At 47.8% G+C, this 13,754-nt stretch overlaps 1 protein-coding gene across 1 annotated transcript in view; it reads left to right on the top strand.

The window, feature by feature from the left end:
• Positions 1 to 13,754, top strand: part of parp1 (poly (ADP-ribose) polymerase 1) — a 59,104-nt gene that overhangs the window by 38,338 nt on the left and 7,012 nt on the right. Inside the window, exons 9-18 of the mRNA XM_078542876.1 lie at positions 475 to 720; positions 2,529 to 2,597; positions 3,476 to 3,608; positions 4,931 to 5,126; positions 6,306 to 6,434; positions 7,403 to 7,486; positions 8,059 to 8,181; positions 10,346 to 10,474; positions 11,050 to 11,148; positions 12,037 to 12,189. Coding sequence (XP_078399002.1) covers positions 475 to 720; positions 2,529 to 2,597; positions 3,476 to 3,608; positions 4,931 to 5,126; positions 6,306 to 6,434; positions 7,403 to 7,486; positions 8,059 to 8,181; positions 10,346 to 10,474; positions 11,050 to 11,148; positions 12,037 to 12,189 — 1,361 coding nt within the window. The remainder of the gene's footprint in view (positions 1 to 474; positions 721 to 2,528; positions 2,598 to 3,475; positions 3,609 to 4,930; positions 5,127 to 6,305; positions 6,435 to 7,402; positions 7,487 to 8,058; positions 8,182 to 10,345; positions 10,475 to 11,049; positions 11,149 to 12,036; positions 12,190 to 13,754) is intronic.

Here is a 13,754-nt window from a genome sequence, read left to right as displayed (position 1 = left end):
ACTGGGATTAATAATGAAGCTCATTGTTAGAATCAAGATTTAATGGCCAACCTGCCCTGGGATTGTTTGATAGGGCAAAGAGGGAGTTTCACTCTATATCAAATCTGTGCTCTACTTGTCTTGGGAGTGTTTGATGGAACAGCATCACCAAGAGTGTTAACTGGAGAGTTAACTTCAAACAGGTGGATGGAATTGAGGTGCAGATCCCCAGGAGCTAATTGAATGGCAAGACATGGCCTCCTGTCACTGTGTTCCTCTACAAAAGTGAAACAGGCCTGAGGGGCTGAATGGCCTCCTGTTATTATGTTCTTCTATAACAGTAGAACAGGCCTGAGGGACTGAATGGCCTCCTGTTATTGTGTTCCTCTATAACAGTCAAATGGGCCTGAGGGGCTGAATGGCCTGTTCCTATTATCCTCTATTGAATTTTTCCCTCTGGGCGGTTTTAACTGATTGCTGGTGATTTTCCTGCAGAGGAGTTGGACAAAATGAACAAGAAGATGGAAGAGGTGAAGGAAGCTAATGTCAGGGTGGTTTCTGAGGATTTCCTCGATGATCTTCAGTCAGGGAAGGGCCTTCCAGAGTTGCTATCAGTTCACAAGATCTCTCCTTGGGGAGCTGAACTTACCCCTGAGGTGGTGTCGGAGCCACCAGTCGCTGGGAAGTCCACTGGGAACAAGGTTGCGAAAAGCTCCAGTGGCAAAGTCAAGCAGGAGGAAGGTAACGGAGTTTCGCATGATCGTCTGAAAGGAAAGACGCATACACATCAGTGCCTTTCACAATCTCGGAACACCCCAAAGCTCTTGCAGCCAATGAAGTACTTTTTGAAGTGCAGTCATTGTTGTAATGTAGGAACTGGGGCAGACAATTTGTGCACAACAAGCTTCCACAACCAGCAAGGAAACACATAACTTGATAACCTGTTTCACTAATATGTCTAGGGATATAGATTTTAAGTACAAGTCGGCCGTGATCTATGATGGCAAGACAGGCTCAAGGGGTTGGTTGGTTCAGGGGTAGATACTGGTTAAGATGCCGAGAATAACTCTTCATAAAGTTCCATGGGATCTTTAACACCCACCTGAGAGGGCGAGCGGGGCCTCGGTTTAATAATGCACCTGAAAGGCAACACTGCCCACAATGCGGCACTCCCTCAGTACTGCACTGGAGTGGGACTTGAACCCATGACCTTCTGACTCCGAGGCGAGGCTGCTACCCACAACCACAGCTGACACCGAGGTTGGGCTTAAGATTTTATAAATGTTTTGCAAATAATTCTTGGGATGTAGTGCTACCTGCAAGGTTGATGTTTATTGCCCACCCCTAATTGTATTTGAGAAAATGGTGGTGAGCTGCTGCCTTGAACCCCTGCTGTCCCTGTGGGGCAGATCCTCTCTCTCAGTTGTGATTTGTAGTGGTTTGGGGGTCGACTGAAGAGACTTCTTCAGAGCGTGGTTAAGGGTCAGTCACACTGTTCGAAAATAACCTTCAGATTCCTGGCTGAGAATTATATCAATGACTTGGATGATGGGGCTGAAGGATTGGGTGCTAAATTTGCTGATGACACAAAGATAGGTAGGAGGTTAAGTTGTGAAGAGAACATAGAGTCTGTAAAGCGATTTAGATAGGTTCAATTTTTGGTAAAAATTTGGCAGATGGAGTACAATGTGGGAAAATGTGAACTTGTCCACTTTGGCAGGAAGAATAGAAAAGCGGTGTATCATTTAAATGGAGGAAGACTGCAGAACTCTGAGGTACAGAGTGATCTGGGTGTCCTAGTACATGAATCTCAAAAAATTAGCATGCAGGTGCAAGAAGTGATAGGAAGGGAAATGGAATGTTGTGCTCTATTGCATGCAGAATAGAATATAAAAGTAGTGATGTTTTTCTGCAGTTGTACTGCAGATGTGGTGAGACCACATCAGGAATACTGTGTACAGTTTTGGCCTCCTTATTTAAGAAAGGATATAAATGCCTTAGGAGAAGTTCAGAGGAGATTCCTAAGACTGCTTCCTGAAATGAAGGGTTATCCTAAAAGGAAAGGTCAGACAGGCTGGGCCTGTATCCATTGGAGTTTAGAAGAATGAGAGATGATCTTATTGAAACACATAAGATCCTGAGGGGACTTAACAGGGTGGATGTGGAGAGAATGTTTCTCCTTGTGGGAGAGACTAGAACGAGGGGACACAGTTTAAAAATAAAGGGTTGCTCATTTAAGACTGAAAGAGGTGTGAATCTTTAGAACTCTTTTCCCCAGAGAGCGGTGGAAGCTGGATCAATGAATATTTTTAAGGCAGAGGTAGATAGATTCTTGACTAACAAGGGAGTGGAAGGTTACCGGGGTAGGCAGGAACACGGAGCTGAGGCCACAATCAGATCAGCCATGATCCTACTGAATGGCGGAGCAGGCTCGAGGGGCCAAAAGGCCGACTCCTGCTCTGAGCTCATATGTTTGTATTGGTGAGGATGAAACCCAGCCAGTTTTGACTCTCTCTCTCTCTCTCTCTCTCTCTCTCTCTGTCTTACAGGCACCAGCAAATCGGAAAAGAAGATGAAGCTGACGGTTAAAGGAGGAGGTGCTGTGGATCCTGACTCTGGTATGTGGAGCCTGAATATCAGCACCAACTGCAGGTGTTTCCATAGGAACATAGCAATTGCCAGATGTTAAGAAGCTGAAGGTCCATCTCACTCACCACCTATCCTCCTCTCGATACAATGATATAATAGTGGGGTTGTTGACTATACATAGTGACCAATCTCTTTCAGTTAGCCTACAACAGACCCAGACATGTGGTTAGGAAAGCCCCCAGTGTTGGAGGGATTTGGGAGCCATAGTAAACTGTTCCTCCCAAGCCAGTTCCACTCACCACATGTCAGGTCTCAAATTACTTATTTTTTAAAAAATCCTTATACCATCTCTGCTGGCTTCCTGAGCACTAAAACTGAAACTTTGGAACAAGCATGTGAAGGACCCGCTAATCTGCTCACTCACTGAAGGGTTGGGGTTGTGAGGCGTACACTCTAGGCCTCTGCTCGTAAAATCTGTCTTCAGTTCGGTCCAAGAACTAACCAGGAGCCCGGGGAGACTGGCTCTTCTTCAAAAAAAAACTGCCGGTGGGGGATCTTTTCCATCCGCCTGAGGGGACAGGTGGGGCCTTGTTCAAAAGACAGCACCTCTGGCAGAGCAGCACTCCCTCAATGCTGCACTGGAGTTGTCGATGTTGATTTTTGTGCTGGAGTGGGATTTGAACCTATGACCTTCTGACTCGAAGGCTAGCGTGCTATCCACTGAACCGTGACTGAGAGTTTAAGGTGATGGGGGTGGTGTGGTGGAGAGCCAAGGTTGCTCAGCCTGGCAGCTTGGGAATATTAGGAGTGGAACTGGCCCTGGAGTGGGAGGGTCGATGGGGGGAGGGGACAAAGGGGGAGGAGTTGTGAATTGGAGGACCCCATACTCTTGTTTACTCGTTTTCAGGGCTGGAGGACTCGGCTCATGTCTTTGAGCAGGGCGGCAGAATTCTGAGCGCCACGCTGGGTTTGGTCGATATCTCCCGTGGTTCAAACTCCTACTACAAGCTGCAACTGCTGGAGGACGACAACAAGAGGAGGTTGGTGCTGGGTTCAGTGTCGGCTCCAGCTTATGCAGAAGGACCCTCCAACCGAGGGGGGTGGTTATGGCGAACTAGCCCTCTCTGTTGGGAGTCGAGTGGATCATTCCTGCTGGCCCAGCCTAGTCCTCTATTAGAGAATGGAGAGGATTTTAATCCAGGTCTTTGTTGGTGAACTATATCATTGCCAACTGAGGTGTTTTAGATGAGTTTGATTGTGTGACCATCGGCAAGAAGCCAGGTCTGAAGGGGCATTTTGGGATTGAGATACCCATGGTACCAACAGTCCATGAAACAATCTGGTGCGACACAGTACCTTATCTTACCCCATTTTCTTATGTATTCAGGGATGTGGGGAGGGTGAAGGAAGAGGGGAGAACAGTTTGTTTTGGTTTTGTTTTTTTCTGTCTTCCTCCTCAGCAATCCCCTAGTTTGCCTTGGCGTCAGTGCCTGCACTTTGTGTGAACAGGTTTCCTGGTGGTGGGCTATCTGCCATGGTCTCGCTCACCCTTGCCCTCACTCTTCACTAGAGACACTGGGTGAACATGAAGTGCAGGAAAACTCATTCATCGAAACCATAGGAAGTTTTCAGTGTGGACAAGCCCCCTCCCTCTCCCTTATCTCTCTGCTTCCCCTTCCCCCTCTATCTCTCTGACTCCACCCTGTCTCTCTCTCTGTCTGTCTCTCTCTCTCTCTGTCTGTCTCTCTCTCTCTGTCTGTCTCTCTCTCTCTGTCTGTCTCTCTCTGTCTCTCTTTCTCTCTCTTTCTCTCTCTGTCTCTCTTTCTCTCTCTTTCTCTCTGTCTGTCTGTCTCTCTGTCTGTCTGTCTCTCTGTCTGTCTGTCTCTCTGTCTGTCTGTCTCTCTTTCTCTCTGTCTCTCTCTCTCTCTGTCTGTCTCTCTCTCTGTCTGTCTCTCTCTCTGTCTGTCTCTCTCTCTGTCTCTCTCTCTGTCTCTCTCTCTGTCTGTCTCTCTGTCTGTCTGTCTCTCTCTCTGTCTGTCTGTCTCTCTCTCTGTCTGTCTGTCTGTCTGTCTCTCTCTCTGTCTGTCTGTCTCTCTCTCTCTCTCTCTCTCTGTCTCTCTCTCTCTCTCTCTCTCTCTGTCTCTCTCTCTCTCTGTCTCTCTCTCTCTGACTCTATCTCTCTCTCTGTCTGTCCCCCTCTTCCTCTACCCCTCGCTCCCCCACATGTGGTGGGTGGGGGAAAGCTGGTGGGACTTCATCCTGGCAACACCAACACGGCAGTGAGTTGGGGAATAAAACAGAAAAAGCATCCCGGAGTCCAGTGATTACTGTGTTGACTGGAAGCTTGGTTCCGCTCTCATAGGTACTGGGTCTTCAGGTCCTGGGGCCGCGTGGGGACTACCATCGGAGGCAACAAACTGGAGAAGATGTCATCCAAAGAGGAAGCTGTCGACCATTTCCTGGGGCTTTATGAGGAAAAGACAGGCAATGCCTGGCATTCCAAGAACTTCACCAAATACCCCAACAAATTCTACCCCCTGGAGATCGACTATGGCCAGGTGGGTTCCATTCCCCACCCTGGACACCCTCCCACCCCCCCTCCACCCCACCCACACCGATTCGAAAGATGATGAATAGATAGAGGTTGATTGCTCCATTGTCTCTCTAACATTATACCAGCATGGTACTCACCAAACTAGATGGATCATGGTCTTTGTGCATCGAGCAATCACAATGTTCCTGCAGCTCTTGGTTGGTTAATTAATCATTGAAAGGTACAGCACAAAAGGTGGATCATTCGGCCCATTGTGCCTGTGCTGGTTCCTTTGAAGGATTTGTCCACCTAGGCTCACTGCCCTGCTCTTTTCTCATAGACTGACTACATTATCCCCTTGAAGTATTGACTCTGTTCCCATTTAAAAGTTATTCATTCTGCTCCCACTGCCCCCTCACGCTGCACATTCCAGCTCACAACAACTCTCACGTAAAAAAACTTGTGCTCTTCCCTCTGGCCCTTTTGCCAGTTATCTTAAACCTGTGATAAAAGCAAAATACTGCGAATGCTGGAAATCTGAAACAAAAACAGAAAATGCTGGAAAAACTCAGCAGGCCTAACAGCATCTGTGGAGAAAAAGACAGAGTTAACGTTTCGAGTCCGTATGACCCCTGCCCTGAAGAAGGGTCATACGGACTCAAAATGTTAACCCTGTTTCTCTCTCCCCACCACTGACACACTGGCAGCAGTGTGTACCACCTACAAGATGCACTGCAGGAACTAAACAAGGCTCCTTCGACAGCACCTTCCAAACCCACGACCTTTACCATCTAGAAGGACAAGGGCACCAGACACATGGGAACACCACCACCTGGAAGTTCCCCTCCAAGTCACTCACCATCTTGACTTGGAAATATATCGCTGTTCCTTCACTGTCACTGGGTCAAAATCCTAGAACTCCCTCCCTAACAGCACTGTGGGTGTTCTTACAACACATGAACTGCAGCGGTTCAAGAAGGCAGCTCACCACCACCTTCTCGAGGATAATTAAGGATGGGCAATAAATACTGGTTTAGCCACTGACGCCCACATCCCATGAATTTTTTTTTTAAATTACCCCATTTCCTCCAAAGATTTGTGTACATACCCCCTACACCCACCCCCCCCACCCTGGTCTCTGGGATGTCACTCTACTGATAATGTACCTTCAGTAACTAATGTTTCTCAGTCCCTCTGCCCATAGGATGAAGAAGCTGTGAAGAAGCTAACTGCAAATTCCAGTACCAAATCCAAGCTTGATAAGGCCGTGCAGGACCTCATCAAGACCATCTTCGATGTAGAGAGTATGAAGAAAGCCATGGTGGAGTTTGAGGTATGAAGATTTGCGGGGGGAAGGGCACAATTGGAGGTGGGGTGGGGTCGTCATGGGGTCAAGTACAGGGCGAGGAAACTGAGCTGAGGCCTGTCACGTCCTTTAATGAATAGGACGAGTTCAAGCTGGCGGATTGTTGTAGCTAGACCCTTTGACAAAGTCTTAGAAATAAAAGTGTTTCATTCCGGTAGTAAACCTATTTGGGCCTGTATACCACCATTTTCTTTTAATTTGAGAATTTTGCAGCACAGGAGGCCATTTGGTCCATCGTGCCTGCGTCAGCTCATTGAAAGAGCTAACCAATTTGCCTCACTTCTGAGATACTAGCAAATCCTTCCCCTGTTGCTGCTCACACTAGGTTGGAGGAAAAACTGTTGTATTATACCATGAAATATGCAGCTTAAAAGCCTTCCGTAAGCACATATTTCCCATTATCAAGCTTCACTTCCTGTTGCAATTTTTGGGCACACTTTTTGATGTCAACATTTAATAATGAAACCATCTGTGCGCATTTTGAATGAGATTTCCCTATGTAAACAGGCCCTGCTCACGTATTCACTGGGTGGTGCTGTGGCTCCTGTTTTATCCTCTGGCCCTGAAGGGAGCAATGCCACTGGAGATCTCCTAGGATTGGGTATTATTCTGCTGTGCAGCTGGGTGTGTCTACAAGTTGTAATTATTGTACCTTCCTGGGTCACTCAGAGGCTAATTGCTTGTTGGCTAATACTTGGGTAAATAGAGGACGGGACTCAAAGATAATCTGCAAATGTTTCCTTTCGTTGGGCAAGTTGCACTGTAGATTCAAAGTAACGGGCTTTCTTCTGTGATACGTGAAGATATATATACATTTCTATATACAAAATACATTTTCTGTATGTATCTGGCTGTAGTGGAAGGGCTGTAATTCGTGCTTCCCTAGGACCATCTGGCATTTAATGCCATCAATTGCTATGTCTCTTTCCCAACAGATCGATCTTCAGAAGATGCCCCTGGGCAAACTGAGCAAGAGACAGATCCAGAGTGCCTATGCCATTCTCAGTGAGGTTCAGCAGGTAGGATTGCAGCTGTCTCTCCTTACGGTAGCCTAGTGGTTAAGGGAATTCGATAGCAATGCTCAGAGGCTGTGAATTCAAATCCCACCACGGTCAGTTGTGAAAGCGAACTTACCAAAAAAATCAGATCGCCTGTGGGACTGGCAACAGAGTCAATATTGTCCATGCGACTCCAGTGCATCGCCCAGGTCTGTGCGTTGCAATAGTGCATTGGGCAGTGCTTCTCCCTGGCCTTTGTGACTCAGTACCACACTGGGAAGTATTTTCATTCACTAATTGGATAATTCCACCAAGGAGCTAAGCCATGAGGGGAGCTGGTTATTGCCCTACTGAACCCCTCTCTAAGCACACCAAAAGGACCACAACCGGGGCAAGAAGAAGGCCCGCCATCACCTCAGAGCACCCCAGGCAGGGGGCAATAAACGCATGTCTTGCCGAGCAGCATCCACATGCCCCAGGCCAAATAAAATGTAAAAGATGGGAGTCGATTCCTTTTCCAAAAAAAAATTGCATGATGAGGGAGATAAATCTTTACAGAAGATGGTAAACGTCTATCATTTTGCTGTGTTAAGGTTGTCGCTAGCAATGGGACGGAATCTCAGATACTGGACCTCTCCAATCGCTTCTACACACTCATACCACATGACTTTGGAATGAAGAAACCGCCACTCTTGAATAATGAAGAATATATCCAGGTAACCAGGGTGATAAATAGATTGAGTATAAGTTTTTTTTTCCAAAATGATGAGGGGTTTTGATTGGAGCAGATGGGGAGGAACAGTTTGCACTGGCAAGGAGGGTCGGTAACCAGAGAACACACATTAAAGATAATTGGCAAAAAGAGCCAGAGACCGAGATGAGAAATATTTTCATGCAGAGTTGTTGTGAATTGAGTGGTGGAAACACACAATGATGAGGGGGATTGAGACATACAATGATAGAGTGAGAAGTGGAGTTGAGGTGGAAGGTCAGCCATTGTATGGCGGATCAGGCTTGAGACATCAGAGGCCTAATCCTACTCCTATTCCTAATATTCCAAAAGAGAATTGGGTACATACTTGATTTGCAGAGCTGTTGGGGAAAAAGCAGGGAAATGGGACTAACAGGATAACTGCGTCAAAGAGTTAGCGCAGTTATGATGAAGGACAAGGGCAGCAAGCGCATAGGAGCACCACCACCACCTGCAAGTTCCCCTCCAAGTCACCCATCGTCCTGACCTGGAAATATATCGCCGTTCCTTCACTGTCGCTGGTTCAAAATCCTGCAGCTCCCTCCCTAACAGCACTGTGGGTGTACCTACAACACATGGACTGCAGTGGTTCAAGAAGGCAGCTCATCACCACCTTCTCAAGGGCAATAAATGCTGGCCTAGTCAATGGTGCCCACATCCCATGAAAGAATTTAAAAATGATGGGCCGAATGGCCTTATCCTGTGCTGTGTAATTCTGTGATGCAGTTGGGGTATTTTACTGCTGGGTAAGGTAGGAGATGAGACTTTCGTGACTCACTGCTCCCATTGAGAATAACAATGGGTGTGCTGTGTGTACCTACACCTTCGACTTCATACCAAAACAACGTGTGTCCAAGTTTGCTACATGTCACAACCTGGAATAAATTCCCTTTTATTGCTCCCCCTCCCTGTGCTTGTCCCTTAAACTACAGCCTTGGCAGAAATTGGCACTTCAGTTCTCATCCTCACGATCCCCTTCTGGGCTGAGATTGGTCACTTTTTACTGAAATACAGGCAGTCGTTTCCTTGTCCTTTGCTTTGCAGCTACACTCGTTAGACAGCCCCAAACACAAATTAAACTGGACCATCTGAGAGAGAGAGAGAGAGAGAGCAGCTCGTTACCATGTTTGTCTGGATTCATAGCCTTGACTGGAGGGGTGAAAGGGCAGTCGTTTCCAAGGAGACAGGCTCTGCAGACTTGCGGCATAGCGGGCTCCAGCATGTTTTCTCTTTTTGAATTTCTAGAGCCTGTGATTTATTTTTAAACTAAGGTGGGCAATAGAGTTAGGTGAAGCTTTTCCATCCTTGGGTCTGTGCTCTGATGCCCAAAGTGACTCGTGGATCCTCTCTCCTTCACGACACACATTTCAAGAGTTGTGAAGACCTGGAACGCACTGACTGAAATACTGAAGTACTTGGAAGGGGGAAAGAGTTGGCTGGAGGGTGGCGGCTAAGACTAATTGGATAGGTCTTTCAAAGAGCTGGCACAGGCACGATGGGCCAAATGGCCCCTTCCTATGTTATATCATTCTATTTTATGAAATATCGAGAGGGGATTTCAGGATCTGGACCAGGTTCATGCCAAGTACAGTCACAGGTAGAATATAATCTTCAAGATACCAGTGTTTTTTTGCCTATTGGGTCAGTAGCTAACTGTACTGTGAGTTCTGGACAATACAGTTTCAATCTGGGTTTAGCTTAATTGGTTTTGGCTGGGATGGAGATGGGAATAGTTAGGTTATGTTCAGTAAATGGGAATTGCTCTGTCCTGGTCAGAGAGTCCAGAATGGGATTCGATTGTGATGCTGTAAAAGTTTGAATAACCCGCTACTTTTCTCTCTCTGCCCCCTCTCTCTCTTCCCCACTCTCCATCCCTCTCTCCTAACCCCAGCTCGCTCGCTCTCCCGCCCCCAACACTCTTTTTCTCTCTCTCTCTCGTCCCCCAACTCACTCTCTCTCCTGTCCTCCACTCACTCTCTCACTCTCCCAACCCCCTGCTCTCTCTCGCTTCCCTGTGCCCATAAACACCCCTGCAACCCCAACCATGTCACCACCCATATAACCTGACCCTTTTGAGATCTGTCATTTGGTGCTTTTCTGACCTCGCTGTTTCTTTCTTTGACCTCCAGGCCAAAGTGCAGATGTTGGACAGCCTACTGGACATTGAGGTCGCCTACAGTCTCCTGAAAGGTGGCAAGGAAGATGACGCCAAGAACCCCATCGATGTTAATTACGAGAAGCTGCACACAGACATTCAGGTGACCGGTGCAGCCCTCTCCTTTTAAACCAAATCCTTGTAACTTTCCCCAGCAGCTTCCTGAATCAATCCACTGTTGGCTGAATCATGCACAGTGGGTGTTCTGAGCTTCAGCAGGTTACTGCAGATAATCTGTGTCCCTGGACTTTGGGTGGAAGGACTGTGAAGGTTTGGATCTGGCTGCAATGTTGATGCGCTCCCCCCGCATCCCCCCCACAACCACCCTGTTAAATATTCTGCTAACGTTCGCTGCTGGGATATCAGGCTAGGCCTCACCCTCACCGACAGTCTGTATGTTAAAGAGAGGAAATGGCAGTTTGGGGAGATCATCGTATGATGATGACAGCACTCAGTTGCTGGGCTGTGGCTCCCGCTGTGGAATAATCCCTGAATTATTGTAATTTCGTTATTTTATTTAACACTTCCACGGCAACATTTCCCTTGACCACCATTCCCCTCCCCTCCCAATTCCCTCCATCATTTCCCAAAGTGATCGCCTGAGAGTTAACCCTGACATTGCTGCATTTGTGTTTGTCACTCAATTCATTTCTGCTTTCTGTAAACTCCGTGTCTTAGGTTCTGGACAAGAAAACGGATGAAGCCAAGTTAATAAGAGACTATGTTAAAAACACACACGCTGCTACGCACAACCAGTACGATCTCGAAGTGATGGAGGTGAGCGTGCTAACACTTCACAGACTGATCTCAGCCTGATCTTGGGACAGCACTTGCCGTTTGGAGTTGCCATGGATACATAGCTGTCCCCTTCCGTGGCCTTTGGTGGGAGGTTTCTATTAGGGGCCTGCACTGGCTCTATTTTGAGGTCTTCCCAGTACGTTACCAGACCATTTAGGTCTGGGTCCATTCCACTCCAGCTTTTCTTTTTCTCCAGGAGAAAAAGGGAACATCGTTTCTGAATGTCCTCCCTCACACTGTTTAAACCGGTGACATTGAGCTAATCCAAGCGGGGGACCTCAGGCCTGCCCTCAGCATGAGCCCTGGTCTTCTCTTTCAGTACTTCCTCGCTGCAACTCAGATGACAGCAACCTTGTTGATCATGAAATCCAGGCCCTAGTATCACACTTGCTGCCTGGTTTCCCCTCACATCAGTTCTGTGGTGTACGTACATCTACATAAGTGATTCCCCATTGAAACAGAATCTGGAGCTCCCTGATTTGGTGAGTCAGTGCCCCAGGCAGTGGGGAACTCAGCTACACAGACCAGGAGGCTTCCGGGTTTTGATCCCAAGTCGCTCCGGAGGTCCCCTCTGCAGTCGAATAGCTGGCTAGTCTGGGGAGCCGTGGGAAGAATGGGCAAGCAGTCTGCTCCTTTGGGACAGTATCAGTTGTGATTCAACACCTTCACAAAAGAATGCTGGAATAAGCTTTGGCTGCAAACTATGTCCTTGTTGTTACGCGCTGGTATGTATGCCCCCACACATATTGCCAGAGCACCTGTTGCCTGTATTTAGCATGGTCAGTTTTCACCCCTTGGCGTGTGTAACATAAAAGTCTGGAATGGGTCAGTTTTCACATTGTGGAGTTGTCTTTTTCCTTTCCGTAGATATTTAAGATTAAGCGTGATGGGGAAGAACAGCGTTTCGGGCCCTTCAGCGAGCTTCACAACCGCCAGCTACTCTGGCACGGGTCTCGCATCACCAACTTTGCTGGCATCTTGTCACAGGGTCTCCGCATCGCGCCACCAGAAGCTCCTGTGGTGAGTGAGGGAGGCGGGGAGCAAACTGTAAACGGTGAAGCGGTCATTCTGATCATGGCCCTTGTATTTTACTTTCGTTGCTGCTATTTATTGATTCTATCGGGTGGGGAGGGAGGTGCAAGGCTCACCACCCACCCCACGGGGTCCAAGATCTTTCATATCCCCCCCATCAGGAACCTGAGTTATAATGTTCCATCCCTCGTTATTCAACTGGGGGTGTCAGCCGAGATTGTGTGTTCCAGTCCCTGGAGTGGGACTTGTCTGAGCCAAGGGCTTGTGAATTCGAGAGTGTGTTTTCACTGAGCCAGAGCTGTTCCCCAGTAGGGGTGGATTTTCAGCTGAACAACTGAACTCGTAAAGCTGAGGCTGGATCAGCCACCTGTTATTTTTTTTTAAAACGCCCGATCTTACTTTACGCCCATTTGGTGGAGTTGATTTTGCACTTGGGCTGAAAATCTACCCCCAGGATTCGACTAAAGTCAGTGGTCCAACTTTTAATCTTTTCCAGTGACCTGGTGACTGGGGCTTTGTACAGTGCTCCAGACAAGAGTGTGTCGTCCACCAAGAAAGCAAACTTTTCTCTGCTCACTAATTAACGTCTCCCTGTCTACTAACACCTCAGTTTTAAAATTTTCATCCTCCTGTCCAAATCCCTCTATGGCAACATCCCCTCCCTAGCTCGGTGATCTCCACCTCTACAGCTGAGATCACTGCATTCTTCCAATTCAGGCCTCTTACACATGCTTTGCCTCCACCATTGGTGGCCATGCTTTCAGTTGCCAAGGCCCTAAGCTTTGGAATTCCCTCATAAACATCTTTTTACTCCTTTTAGATACCCCTCAAAATCTACCAAGCTCACAGTTGGCTGTTCTGATATTTAATTGCATGGCTTAGTAACAAATTATGTTTGCTAATTCACTTGTTGAAGCATCTTAGTAATGTTTTACATTTGTTAAAGGTGCTATATAAATGCAATCTGTTGATATGTACTGTGTCCCTCTGCTAATGCAAACCAGTATCTTACCTGCCTTTCAATTGGGCCTTACACTGATGGGTTTGTAAGATATGCCCCCATATAAACTCTCGATCTGGCTCCGGATCTGTGCTCCACATCACTGCTCCATTTCCAACCTGCTTCCCTATTCTGTTAAAGGGTCATTCAGACTCGAAACGTTAACTGTGCTCCTCTCCGCAGATGCTGCCAGACTTGCTGAGTTTTTCCAGGTATTTTTGTTTTTGTTTTGGATTTCCAGCATCCGCAGTTTTTTGCTTCCCTATTCAGTCAATTGCTCTCCTTGAACTGATTGGACTGTTTTTGCAACCTCCTGGCCCACTTCCCTCCCGGCTCAGAGGGAGGCAGCATGGGGCCTCCTCCCGGCTCAGAGGGAGGCAGCATGGGGCCTCCTCCCGGCTCAGAGGGAGGCAGCATGGGGCCTCCTCCCGGCTCAGAGGGAGGCAGCATGGGGCCTCCTCCCGGCTCAGAGGGAGGCAGCATGGGGCCTCCTGGGTCAGAGGGAGGCAGCATGGGGCCTCCTGGGTCAGAGGGAGGCAGCATGGGGCCTCCT

This window comes from Cetorhinus maximus, chromosome 5, assembly GCF_964194155.1.
Source record: "Cetorhinus maximus chromosome 5, sCetMax3.hap1.1, whole genome shotgun sequence".
Taxonomy (NCBI): Eukaryota; Metazoa; Chordata; class Chondrichthyes; order Lamniformes; family Cetorhinidae; genus Cetorhinus; species Cetorhinus maximus.
Note: the sequence above shows the minus strand (reverse complement) of the source record. Positions and strands in the feature narration are given on the sequence as shown.